The sequence below is a fragment of the Natrix helvetica genome (genome assembly GCF_964273705.1).
Source record: "Natrix helvetica genome assembly, chromosome: 3".
NCBI classification, from domain to species: domain Eukaryota; kingdom Metazoa; phylum Chordata; class Lepidosauria; order Squamata; family Natricidae; genus Natrix; species Natrix helvetica.
Genome location: NC_138549.1, coordinates 31,507,635 through 31,521,872, shown reverse-complemented (window position 1 = coordinate 31,521,872; position 14,238 = coordinate 31,507,635). Strand labels below are relative to the sequence as shown.

Sequence of the window (14,238 nt, the reverse complement as noted above, 5' to 3'; positions counted from 1 at the left end):
CTTGGAATACTGCATTCAGTTTTGGTCACCACGATGTAGAAAAGAAGTAGAGACTCTAGAAAGAGTGCACAGAAGAGCAACAAAGATGATTAGGGGACTGGAGACTAAAACATATGAAGAACGGTTGCAGAAACTGGGTATGTTTAGTTTAATGAAAAGAAGGAGTAGGGGAGACATGATAGCAGTGTTCCAATATCTCAGGGGTCGCCACAAAGAAGAGGGAGTCAAACTATTCTCCAAAGCACCTGATGGGAGAACAAGAAGCAATGGGTGGAATCTAATCAAGGAGAGAAGCAACTTAGAACTGAGGAGAAACTTCCTGACAGTTAGAACAATTAATCAGTGGAACAGCTTGCCTCCAGAAGTTGTGAATGCCCCAACACTGGAAGTCTTTAAGAAGATGTTGGATAGCTATTTGTCTGAAACGGTATAGGGTTTCCTGCCTAGGCAGGGGGTTGGACTAGAAGACCTCCAAGGTCCCTTCCAACTCTGCTATATATCACCCCAAAATGATTTCTGATGACTTAGTCACTTTGGGCACATTGATAAACTACAAAGGGACCTAATTATTTCCACGGTAGCTCATCCAACATTGCAAGTTTTCCTAATGATTCCTCCAGACTTTTATTGCCTTCATCTGTTTTCTTCAAGGGTGCCTGATAGTGAGAATATGAAGAGACTGCCTCCTTTGGAAGCTTAGGGGGCCTTGTTTGTTCTATTCTCTCTGTTACCATTTTTGAGATGTGACTAGAAATAATTCCATATTCTGCCGTATTAAGATGTAAATTATGATCAGAAGAAACTGCAAATTAAAATGTCCTGAGACCAATTCTAGTCACTTTCAGCATTGCATAGAGTAGAACCATCTTGCAAATCCTCTTTCTGGAAAAGGAGTCATTAATGAGATGGTTGATGAGTTGTGGTTGCCAGTGGTTAGAATTTAGTATTGCAGGCTACTTCTGCTGACTGCTGGCTGATTGTAGTTCAGCAGTTCGATTCTCACTGGCTCAAGATTGACTCGGCCTTCCATCCTTCTGAGGTCAGTAAAATGAGGATCCCAGATTGTTGGGGGCAATATGCTGACTCTGTAAAAGCACTTAGAGAGGGCTGTAAGCACCGTGAAGCAGTATACAATAAATACTATTGTTGAAAAGAGTGTACTATTAGAGAGAGAAAATGCAGTAAATGCTCCAGATCTTACATGACTTTATCCAGTTTCCAGAAGAGCAATACGTATCCTCCCAAGAATCATATTAAACTTTTCACCATAGTGACTTTGGACTCTCCCTTCCCCTGTAAAATTAATCTATAAGTACAACCAAGATTTTTAGTTTCTTATGGAACATCAAATGACTAAGAAGAAACAAAAGGAGCAAAGAAGTCCTGGTAAAGCTAGAATTAGTTTTTTAAAGATGTGTGTTAGGAAAGTGTTACCTACACTTGATAACACTTGAAGAAGTGTTGAAGGTATACTTGCTTGTTCAATATCTTGAAGAAGCAAGATATACTTAGTAGGGTTGGATCCTCAACTCCTCTCCTACTCAGTTAATGTCTTGAAATATATACATGAGAAAAATAGGAAGCAGTTGTGCAGGAATACTTCCTGAAAATGCTGGACAGCAATTAAAAAGGAAGATTTTGTAGAACAAGTCAAGAAAGTACTGGCAGGGAGTACTAATAGATTACAGAACAGCAAAAGGCCAGGATATGAAAATGTTTGAAATGTACCTGGAAAATACCAGGATATGAAAACTGTAGTTAAGCGAGAAGTCCTTGGGTTTTGTTTTCATCCTGCACAGCACACGATGAATCTATATGATACTTATGATGTATGGAGGAGTACAGTAGTAAAAATATATTTTGGAAAATACTGAAGCTGTATGGTATATTTTCATGCAGCTTTCTGAAGAAAACAAATGTCTATGGTTGGGTAACAGGGGAGAACAAGATAAAAATGTCATGGGGGCAGACACAGCTATCATCTGAGTTGAATTTTAAACAGCTCTGTATGCACAGGTACAGTATGTAGCATGACCATCGAAGGATATATATGTATCAAATCTATTAAGGCCCCCTTCGTCCTCTAGGACACTCAATCTGCAGGTATATCAGTGGCTATATTTCCACTTCAGAGACTCCAAACGATAAACTTTTAACAAAATGTGGAAGGCATGAACAATTTTAAAGTGCTAATTGAATTGAATCTACGTTGTCTCTATACTTCATAAGATTCAAAAGTGAAATTATTTCTATTAGAAGTGGTGGAGAGATTTTACAAAATATTGCAACATACATGGTAATGCACACTGAATCACTGTACTCTTATTCCAAGATACATTTAAATTAAATACATAACTAAAGTTTCTAGGTTTGGTGTTTTAATTCCCTTGTTTACCATGCGCCGTGTGTGAATCTGCATGCATCTCATAGATGTCTGTTTATTTGGCTTTGTATTCAGAACTGAATTTTCTTTGTCCGACTCAGTTTTAAAATGCAGTTTAATCAGTCTGCTAATACATTTTAAAAATACGTAGTAATAATGCTATCTGATTATGGAAGAAGTTTCTGAATTTTTAACGGGAGGAGATTATATTGTGGTTATTGCTGGGTGGAGTACTTTCTTACCGTGTCATGGCCTCGTTAGAAAGAAAAAAAAACCTCAACCTTTTTGTTGTCTTTGTTGGGTTAGGTGAAAGATTTATAGATAATTTCGATAAAGATAAATTAGTCCCCTCCCATGCTTTACACATGCAGCTGCTTCTGAGGTGTTTGAAAAGCATCCTGAAGCATATTCGAGGCCGGAGGAAGGAAGGAAGGTGACATTTCTGGGTATCAAAACCAACTTTCATGTACTGAATATAGTCAAAGTTTCAGAAAACAAATCATTTTTCAATTTATTTCCAAAATCAATAACACACATGTAAAAAAACACAGGCAAACAAAATGGATAAATAAAATCTACAGTCCTTAATTTCTTCATAGAGACTGACATGGCTTTAGCTGAATGGTGTTGTTCATTTAGCAGATAGGAAATTGTTAGGAATTATTAGAAACATATAAATGTTTCAAGTAAGCATTCAAATCTGTTGGTATATATATTCGCATGTACACATATACCTGTTATATTTGATTGCTTTTTAATCTGTCTGGATACTATTTTATATTATTCTTTTGCTTTTCCGTCCTTGAAGTATAGGTAATCATCAATTTAGAATGTCATAAGGAGAGATATCACATGACTGCCTCACATGACTGCAATTCTGGCAGTCTCCATGCTGTCATTAAATGAATTTTAGGAGTCATTAACCAAGGATGCACCCAAATCCAAAGCCGTTTCAAGCTTCGTCCCTCCTGGCCCTGAGGCTCAACAAGATAAGGGTGTTCTGGTTTAGGCTTCCCAAGAACATGAAGTAAACTCCTGGTTCCAACAAAAAACCCTTTTATTAATTTACTGTGAATTCTGTTTATTCACATCCAGCAAAGTCTTTCAAGGGAGGATGTACAGTCACAGACCTTATCTGGCTTGGAGAGCTGACAGGCCGATATCTGCAAAACTTGGCAAGGAGTCTCGGGAGAATCACGAACCAATTAAGCAAACCGATTGTCTCCTGCAACTCCACTCCCCTTTCGCTCCTCTTTTATTCCTTCTGGGAGGGGCCAGTCATCCACCTGTGGCCTTAATCCCAAGTCAACCCCTGTTCTTTAGCTGTTCCCTCCGTCTGATAACTCTGTGCATGCACACACTGGGAACAGGATCCAGCTTTTCGTCCGCCTCACTGATGTCTGACTCTGAAGGCAGCTGATAACTGGCATATGGCTCTTGCCCCCTCTCTGCCTCCGACGCAGAGCCCTCATCAGAGCCTTCCCCAGACTCCAGGACCGGCCCATGTTCCTCCCCAACCTCCTCACTGTCCAAATCTGCTGCCAGCTCTGCTGGCCGCTGGCGGGCCACAACAAAGATGCCAGGAGGGACCCTGTCCAATATCTCACCCCCATCTTTGCCCTTCTGACCACCCGGCACCCTGCCTTGCAGGACGGCAAACAGTGTGTAGCTCTGGGGCTGCTTTCCAAGCTCCAGCTTCACCACCCTGTTGCCCTGTGCACCACCATCGCAGCTCACCTTTGCTACTGTCTTCTTGCTCCAGTTGCTGGTGACGCATGCCTGGTCTGGCTTCTGGACCATATGAGGCTGGCTCATATGGCAAAAAGAAAACAACAAACAAACAAACAAACAAAACATAAGGTAACTTAATGAGGACAGTGTGTGCCGAAACACTCTTTTTTCACCACACTCTTGAATCTTATCGGGCTGGCTTTGTGTTGCAAAAAGGGGGGGGGGGAAACAGGCTGAAAGCATACCTTTCCCCCTGTTTTTCACAATACAAAGCCAGCCCAATATAGCAGCCAGGACAGACACTCCTTGCCAGCAAACAGAGCAAGAAGGCAGTGAAGGGGAACTGAGGCACGGAATGCAGGGTCAAAATGACATCAATGTTGGGGGGGGAGATAGGTAGGTGGTGGTAGTTGCAACATCCCTGAAGTTGTGAGAATGAGTGGGCTGCCAAGCTTCCAAATTTTGATCCCATGGCTACGAGGGCAATTGCCACAGGTGTAACTTTAGGCATGGGTGCTAAGACCATTTATCACTGTCCTAACTTTGAACTGTCGCTGAAAGAATAGCTTTAAGTCAAGGACTATCTGCACTTACAGCAAGAATAAATAAGAAAAAGTATCTGGACTCAGATGGGAAAGGTCAGATATGTCCAGCGGTGTGACTCAACCGGTCTAACAACTGAAACACTGAGCCCGCGCTTTGCACGCTTTTCGTGTGCGCCTAGTGGTTTAAAACAAAGCTGCAAAACAGCTGAGGTGCAATCAGCTCTGCCTCGCCTATCAGCTGGGCTAAAAAACAAAGAAATAAAGGTGAGTATAACCCAGGGGCGGGCAGGCAGGCCCACCTGAAGATCGGAGGACATTGTTGTTTCGTGTTGTGATGGCCTCGGTGGTGGGTGGGGCTTGTTTGTTGATTAGGGCTGGTTTCCAGATGTCTGGTAGGTGGGTCATGTTTATTCATGTTGTGGGGGTGTTTCTCTATTTCAATCAGAGCGAACCGGTTCGCTCTCAGCTGATCTTCGGAGCTACCAGTTCGCCCGAACTGTTAGAATCCCACCCCTGGAGATGTCTGGCAAGATGTATTCAATATCAGTTTTCAGGGGGAACTGAGTATTTATATAATTTATACAGAGTGGACCTGCTTCTCCTTCCTCAGATTTTAAGGCTGTGAGACAAGGTGTCTTGGGAACATGTTTACCCCATTTTGTTTCACAAACTATATACTTATGTTCCATTGCAGGATATTATATTCACGTATTATACCAGTCCGTAACTGTACTGAATAAATAAAGTGTTTCTTGCCTTCCTGCAATGACTTCCAAAGGTTATTACATTTTAGATCTGCCCACAAAAAGATGAGTTCAAACTGACTCATAATTACAGATTAACCTAAGCCGTGGTCATTATAATGCGAGTTCTTTTTCTTCTTCTTAAATTGCCATCTGCCATATAGGAGAAGAATTGCAGAAGGAGGGATGAGTCTCAAACTGGAGCTCCTTTGGCCTTGACTTCCTGCAGGACTGAGCCAGATTTCTCAGGGGGCTAATTAAGCATCAGCATAAGCCCCATCATCTGACTTCAGTCCTGTCGTCATTTCTCCAAAACAATAAAGCCAGGCCTTTTAAAGACAGCCTGTGAAACTGAGCCTTCGGGCTATTTTGCTGTGAAGGATGCCAGACTAAATTCTTCCCTTTCTATATTTCCTCCCTTCATTTCGCCTTCTATCTAAGCCTTTCAGTTGTTGCTTAGGGCAGTTGGTTTTCCTGCCTTCAACTCTACAATTTGTCTCGAGCATTGGCAGACCGATAGCGGTTTTCCCTTGGACATAGAAATATAACATATTGCCCTATGATCTGAATAGCGAGGATAATAATAAATTAATAGTAGATGAAGCCAAGTTATTTTGATTCCAATGCGTCTGGGTCTTTTCATATCTTTCTAGAAAGTTTTTGAAAAAGAGAAGTTTTTAATGGGACCTCTGGGAAATTGAGAAATATCCAGTCCCAGGACATAGTTGTTTCGTGTTGTAATGGCCTCGGTGGTGGGTGGGGCTCGTTTGTTGATTAGGGCTGGTTTCCAGATGTCTGGTAGGTGGCGGCACGTTTATTTATGTTGTGGGGGTGTTTCTCTATTTCGATAGCTTCCATAATTATTCTCTTGCTGAAGTGTTCAGTTTTGGAGATTAACCTGGTTCCTTCAAAATTAATTTATATACACATACATACATACATACATACATACATACATACATACATCATTATTATGTATGTATGTATGTATGTATGTATGTATGTATGTATGTATGTATGTTGGTTTTGTTGTATTTGGGTCTTTTCCCGTGTAAGATTGAGATTGTCTTGGCAACGTTTCGGCAAGATCTCACTTGCCATCTTCAGGCTGCTGTCGGCTAGGCTTAAAATGCGATCGGAGCTGCCGTCTTTCTGTAAATCTTAGTGGGAGGGGATGGGGTGCTGGCTTTGTTTCAGTAAGTGGAATGATTGGTTGTGTGGTTGTATCATGATTGGTAGATTGGTGCTGATTGGTGCTGGTTGTGTGTGCATTGTTGTTTTGTATTGTAACGACATTGTTGTTTTGTATTGTACAAAACAACAATGCACACACAGCCAGCACCAATCAGCACCAATCTACCAATCATGATACAACCACACAACCAATCATTCCACTTACTGAAACAAAGCCAGCACCCCATCCCCTCCCACCAAGATTTACAGAAAGACGGCAGCTCCGATCGCATTTTAAGCCTAGCCAACAGCAGTCTGAAGATGGCAAGTGTGATCTTGCCGAAATGTTGCCAAGACAATCTCAATCTTACACGGGAAAAGACCCGAATACAACAAAACCAGCATACCTACACCCGTGAAAATTTACGAAAACAAATATATATATTTGAGATGGCTGCAGCGTCGGAGGTGTGGAAAGAGCTGCAGCCAGGGACTCCTCTCTATGACATTTGGCCGTAGCCTGGCTGCTCCCATGCTCCCGGGAACCTGGAGAATGTTCCTATAATTTTTGAGAGCTTTACCCAAATTGCAATGATCACTGAGGCGCCGGATGGGGACCAAGATGAATGTGTTGGGGAACCAGAAGTGAGGAGAGGAACTAAAATAACGGCTGGGGATGGCTTAGAACTTCAGAGGCCACTGGAGGCCCGTTTCAGGGCTATGGATGGGCCTGACTGACTGCCTAGATTAAAAACAGCTGGGCTCAGAATGCCCCCCCCCACCCACTAAAGATCCCACATCTGTGATTATATCTATCCTCAACCACCTTAGACTGTCTCCCATTTTTATGACATCTCTGCCTTGCTCCACTATTTGGGAATATTTGAACATTTCCCCCCCGCCTTCTTTCCAAGTACTACCATTAAGACCTTAGCCCTCCGGCTATTGACTTTTACTACCAGCACCGGCTATTGACTTTTACTACCAGCACCCTTACCCAATTGGGCTTTAATATTCTATCAATTTATTCAAGGTTAGACCTGCTCCGCCTGCGGGAGGCCCCTCTCTCGCAGGTATGGCCCTTGGCTCTTACAAGGGCCTGCCTTGATGACGGGTTTGTGAACCCCGAGAGGTGGAAGAAACGGAAGCCGAGGGGATTTTTAGTCAAATGTTTTACATTGTTTTTAGGGGGTTCCAGGGAGGGGGGGTGGGTTAACCAGGCCGGGAGGGAAGCCAGCACCAGTCGAACAGGTGAGTCCAGGAGGGAAGTGAGCGGGGTGGGGGGGGAGAGGGAACAAATTATTCCGGTAGAGGGTTGTTTTATTACATCGGTCGCGGGGAGGGGGGGTGCGAGGACAGGAGGAGATCACAAGGTCGGTTGGGAGACCGTGGCTGTTGGCTACGCCCGGTCGTTTGTACCAACCCCCGCAGCCTAGGTGGTCAGGAACTACAGAGCCAGGGCCTGCGGCTGATGCTTTGCAATGCAAGGTCCATAACCAACAAGGCCCCCCTCATTAGCGAGCTGATCTCGGAGGGGGAGCTGGACCTTGCAGGGATAACGGAGACCTGGTTGGGCCACGAGGGTGGTTTACCCCTCGTGGAAATGTGCCCACCGGGTTTCCGTGCATTCCATCAGCCTCGGGCCCTGGGTAAGGGTGGTGGGGTGGCGGTAGTTATACGGGATGGTCTGGAACCGAGAGAGTTCACTGTTCCTCAGATACCCGGTTGTGAGTCCCTAGGTGTGAAATGGGGCCCAGGGAGGCAGTTGGGCCTGCTGATTGTATACTTGGCTCCTCGCTATACATCAGCGGCCCTGCCCGAGCTCCTCGAGCTGATCTCAGAGACGGCGGTTGAGATCCCCAGGCTTTTGGTCATGGGGGACTTCAACCTGCCGTCGACGGGAGCAGCATCTGAGGTGGCTCGGGAGTTCATGGCTTCCATGACAGCCATGGGCCTGACCCAATTAATTCAGGGCCCCACACACGAGGGCGGTCACACACTGGACCTTATTTTTGTATCTGAACAGTGGACGAGTGATCTGGGAATAGGGGACTTAGTCATTACTCCCCTGTCATGGTCAGATCACTCATGTCTCTGGCTCGACTTCCCTTCCGCTACCCCCCACCGCGAGGAGGCGGAGCCAGCCTGTCCAAGCTGGTACCGCCCCAAGCACCTGATGGAACCGGATAGGTTCCAGACGGAACTTGGGCCACTACCTGTAGCCCTGACCCGCGCTCGGTCGGAGGACCTAGTGGCCACCTGGAATACGGCGGTGGCTGGGGCCTTGGACCGGGTTGCGCATTTGCGACCTCTCCTACGGCAGCGATCCACCCGAGCTCCTTGGTATACCGAGGAGCTGAGGGTGATGAAGCGCCATAGGAGACGTCTAGAGAGCAGGTGGAGATCCTCACGCTCCGAGTCTGATCGAACACAGGTAAGAGCCTATTTACGGACCTACCTTGTGGCATTGAGAGCGGCCAAACGTAGACATTGTGCTGCTCTTATTGCGTCCGCAGATAACCGCCCTGCTGCCCTGTTTAGGGTGACCCGCTCTCTCCTGTCACAGGGGACGTGGGGGGCACCCTTGCAGGGTAGAGCAGAGGAGTTTGGGGAATATCTGCAGGACAAAGTCGCTCAGATACGGAGCGGATGGGCCCCCTCCAGTGGGCCGGACGAGCCGTCAACAGTGAGTCTTGTGAGACCATTCTGGGAGGAGTTTGACTCTGTTGCCCCCGAGGATTTGGACAGGTTGCGTGGACGGCTGCGACCCACCACATGTTCAATGGACCCGTGTCCCTCCTGGCTGGTACTGGCATCCTGGGAGGTGACACGAGGCTGGCTTCTGGGCCTGGTGAACGCCTCATTGGGTGAGGGCTTCCTACCAACTGCCTTGAAAGAGGCGGTGGTGAGGCCCTTGCTCAAGAGGCCTTCACTGGACCCAATGGAGCTGGCTAATTATCGTCCAGTCTCCAACCTTCCCTTTTTAGCGAAGGTTGTTGAGAATGTGGTGGCACAGCAATTTCCACGACACCTTGACGAATCCGAATATCTAGACCCACGCCAGTCCGGCTTCCGACCCGGGCACAGCACAGAGACAGCCTTGGTCGCGCTGGTTGATGATCTCTGGAGGGCCAGAGATAGAGGTTGTTCCTCTATCCTGGTCCTATTAGACCTCTCAGCGGCTTTTGATACCATCGACCATGGTATCCTATTGCGCCGGCTGGAGGGGATGGGAGTCGGAGGCACCGTTTTACGGTGGTTCAGCTCCTACCTCTCCGACCGGTCGCAATGTGTGTTGACAGGGGGGCAGAGGTCGACCCTGAGGTCACTCACTTGTGGGGTGCCACAGGGGTCGGTCCTCTCGCCCCTCCTGTTCAACACATATGTGAAGCCGCTGGGAGAGATCATCCGTGGTTTTGGGGTTGAATACCATCTGTACGCTGATGATACTCAGCTGTACGTTTCAACCCCAAATCACCCCAGCGAGGCTGTCGAAGTGATGTCCCGGTGTTTGGAAGCCGTTGGGGTCTGGATGGGGGACAACAGACTCAAACTCAACCCCTCCAAGACTGAGTGGCTGTGGCTACCAGCACCTCGGTTCAGTCAGCTGACTCCAACGCTGGCCATAGGGGGCGAACAACTGCCCCCTGTGGAACGGGCGTGCAATTTGGGCGTCCTCCTAGATGCCCGGCTGTCAATGGATGACCATGTGGCAGCCGTGGCTAGGGGGGCGTTCCACCAGGTCCGCCTGGTGCGCCAATTGCGCCCCCTTCTGGACCGGGATGCCCTACGCACGGTCACTCATGCACTGGTGACGTCTCGCCTGGACTACTGTAATGCTCTCTACATGGGGCTTCCCTTGGGACGCGCACGAAGACTACAGCTAGTCCAGAACGCAGCCGCGCGGGCAGTCATGGGGAGTACTAGGTACTCCCACATAACACCGCTCCTGCGCGAGCTGCACTGGCTACCTGTGGTCTTTCGGGTGCGTTTCAAGGTTTTGACCACCATCTTTAAATCGCTCCATGGCATAGGGCCTAGTTACCTGCGGGATCGCGTCCTCCCACATACATCCCTGCGGCCAATTCGCTCTCACAGGGAGGGGCTTCTCCTGGTGCCGTCCACTAGGCAATGCCAACGGGCGACACCAAGGAGTAGGGCCTTCTCTGTGATGGGCCCAACCCTCTGGAATGACCTCCCCCCCGACATTAGAACCACCACTGACTTCCGCTCCTTCCGGCAGAAACTGAAGACACACCTGTTCCGACTGGCTGGTCTGGCATAATTCTTAACGTCTACCTCCTGGCATATATATTTCCTACTGGTTTTTTAGGGGACTTAATTTTATTGGACACTGGGGTTTTAAATTTTGTATATTTTAAATTATTTATTTAGCAATTACAGTTCTGTCTATTTTATCCTCCTCTTATTTATGTATTTATCCATTTAATAATTTTTAATTGTTATTATGTATGTTGTTTTTGACATGGACTGTACACCGCCCCGAGTCCCTTTGGGAGAGGGGGCGGTCTAGAAGTGCTAATTAAATTAAATTATATTAAAATATGTATGTACATACATACATACATACATACATACATACATACATACATACATACATGGCTCTGTGTTTGTGTGTGTGTGTGTGTTCCAGCATAACTCTGGAATGCCTCGAGCAATTTCAGCCAAACTTGGTACACAGATGACTTACTCTCTGGAAAAAATATTGTGGAGGGTAAGACATTCCTAAAACTCCTCAAGGTATGTGTTCTGTTAAGATATAGCCAGTTATGCCTTACAATGGCTTCTACTGTACTGCTGTAAAATGGCTTCTACTGTGCAGTGCAGTGGAGTTGCCACAGTAACAGCTTCACAGTACTCCACAAGGGGGCTCCCTCTGGTAAGGGGAAAAATCCAACATTAGAAATTATGTTTGGTCTAGACATTTCCCCCTATAAATAAATACCCGGGCAACGCCAGTTTATCAGCTACTGTTGGAATATAGAAGATGTTGGCAAGTGAAGCAACAGTCCTCCACAATATGTGTTTATAGATAGTTTTTTTTTTTTTTTGCTTTCTGCACAAAATTGTCCACGTATACTTGATGTTTGCATTGCCAACATGAATGCTGGGTATATTTATTTGTTATAATGCTCCTAGTCACTAGGTCAAGGAGAATAAAATTTAGTCTTATAGAAAACAGTGTTCTATATTACCAACACTGTTTTCCTTCCTTCCCTTTGTAACTTATAAAATTGAAGAGAGCTAGATGAGAGGAAGAGGGACAAATCAAGAAAGCTTGCTAACCCTAACCCTAACCCTTAAAAATGAAACTAAAATTTGGAGGAATGACTTCACTAGAAGACTTTGTTTCTGAATTTCTTTCTAATCACTAATTTTGGTTGGTTTCCTCCTGCTCCCATTTGGATATTGATTACCTGCTGTTTTTCTTAACCAAGAAAAATCTTCAAGTATTTATAATTGATCGAGTCCATGAGGGAGGTTGTTTGACACATCATCAGACGAAAGGACCACATTGTTTTAACAAACAGTATCAGTTGATTTGATGTATGTTCCCTAGGCTACCTGAATCATACTCTCATAGGTCCAGATCTTGTGTAGCCATGAATCATAAATCTTTGGGGTGGAAAGGCTGGGGGAATTGCTTATAATGAATTCTCAGTCATTATGTTATCCAGGATGTAAGAGAAATATTTGTTTTGACATTCGAATGTCTTAGGTGTTTTGCTTGCATGCTTCCTTGAATCTTGCTCATATCTCTTGCCATTGTTCTTCAGAATTTTGACCTCAAGCCACTTGAAAATATGTCATTCTTGATTTAACACAAAAAAAGGATTTGGAATATAGGATTTAACGTACAAGACCAGGATTTGTAATACAAGTAGATGTACATGGAGCTATACCAGTCCTACCTTGGGGATTGTCAAGGTGAATGAATGAATTCTGCAAAATTGATAAATGTGTGGAGGGTTGACATCCATACTCTTATCATACCAATTGCTGTCTTCAAATACTAGACATACAATAGATAGAATGGTATATCACACATATTGGGCTTAAGAAAACACCAAGTTTTAACTAAGCCATTGGTTAGAGAGGGAAGGAGTATTCCAGTTAAGATACCCTCTGTAAATCATCCTGCTGAGACCTGCCTCCAATGCTTACTACCTATTAGAAACAAAGGAGAAGTGGAATGGATCAACCAGACATGAACAGAAATCTTACATTGTCATGTTCTGGTTTTTTACTTTACCAGAAGTAAATTCTGGTCACTCTCACCTCAGAGTGATTGTGTGAGTGATCAAAATGCCTTGTACACAAACTGAGTAAAATACAATGTCAGAATTGTGGGTACATAAAAGCTAAGGAAATTGCAATTAATCTGCTGGATGTTGCACAATGCTCTGCAATAACTATCATTTGCTTTTGTTTCATTTTCTAAACATGCTCTTTGTTTTTCTCCACTAAATGAAATTGATTTTGTTTCTGCAATATTTTAAACATCTGAAAAATAGTGCACTTTTTGTAAGTGAATAATGGTAAACGAAAGTAGAGTAAAATAAACTCAATTGCCAAATCAGCTTACAGGAATGATCCTTTTTAGTATTTTAAATGAGTCGGTGGTATGCAAATACGGACTCTTTCAATTGCTTGCATATACTGTATCTTTATTAAAACAGTTCTAGATCAGTTACATTACAATATGCGATGCAGCTTCATATGTGTGCCTATAAAAGCATTATCTAAAGAGGTTGCAGTTTAATACAATTAAATTTATGAAACTGAATCAAATAGAATGTGCAATTGCTCTGAGGTGCCTTATATAAAAGGTTCAATGGATTTTTCTTAGTAATAAGATCCTTTTTAAAAAAAAATCTTATTTGCACTAGATTACTAGGCCAAGCAGCTATAGCAAGAAATCTCACTTTGAAATTGAAGATGCTGATGAAGTTGACAAGATGGAAATCAGGTAAAATACTTCATATTAGGAGTCTCCAGCCCCTGACTTGTGGCCCACTACCAAGCTGTGGCCTATTCAGAATTGGGCTGTGTGAATGGCTGGCCAGAATGTACACAACCGCAGCTCAATTTGCCTGAGCAGCAGGCTGACGAACACTCGCACTTGTCCACACTAGCCTACCTCTTGCACAGGTTGAGCTGCGTGCATGCTCACCGGTCCGCCACGCGTGCAAGGGATGTGGGCACATGCCAGCCCGCCACTCGCATGGCCCAGTTCCCCTATCCCCTTTTGCAGCAGGTCCACAGAGCGGCAAAGGTTAGGGACCTTCTGCATTATTGGTAAAATCCGCAACGAATGGAAGTAGCAGTGCCTTTCTATTTGCTACCTTTGCTTTTCTTCCTTGGACAGTTGGGGCATTTCTACACCAGTGTTTTATTCCACTCTGAAACTGGTTCCCCCTCTTTTTTTTACAGTACCATCTGTTGGGGAAGTTGAGTTTGCTTCTGGCTCTGTTCCAGTTTATTTGAAATAATTCAGTATTGGTATTTTTCTTCGAATCATGCAATTCTGAAGATTGCTTCTTGCATACCACCTTCCATCTCCTGATGCCAGTAATTATTCTCTTTTCCTGCACGCATTTAGAACTTACCACGTCTAATCCATTCCCTGTTGTAATATTTA

General features: G+C 44.8%; 1 protein-coding gene across 2 annotated transcripts in view; it reads left to right on the top strand.

Moving 5' to 3' along the window:
- The window catches only part of RASA3 (RAS p21 protein activator 3), a 171,364-nt gene that overhangs the window by 131,814 nt on the left and 25,312 nt on the right, over positions 1-14,238 (top strand). For both annotated transcript variants that reach the window (XM_081947953.1, XM_081947952.1), the window contains exon 8: positions 13,487-13,566. In XM_081947953.1, the coding sequence (XP_081804079.1) occupies positions 13,487-13,566 (80 nt within the window). The remainder of the gene's footprint in view (positions 1-13,486; positions 13,567-14,238) is intronic.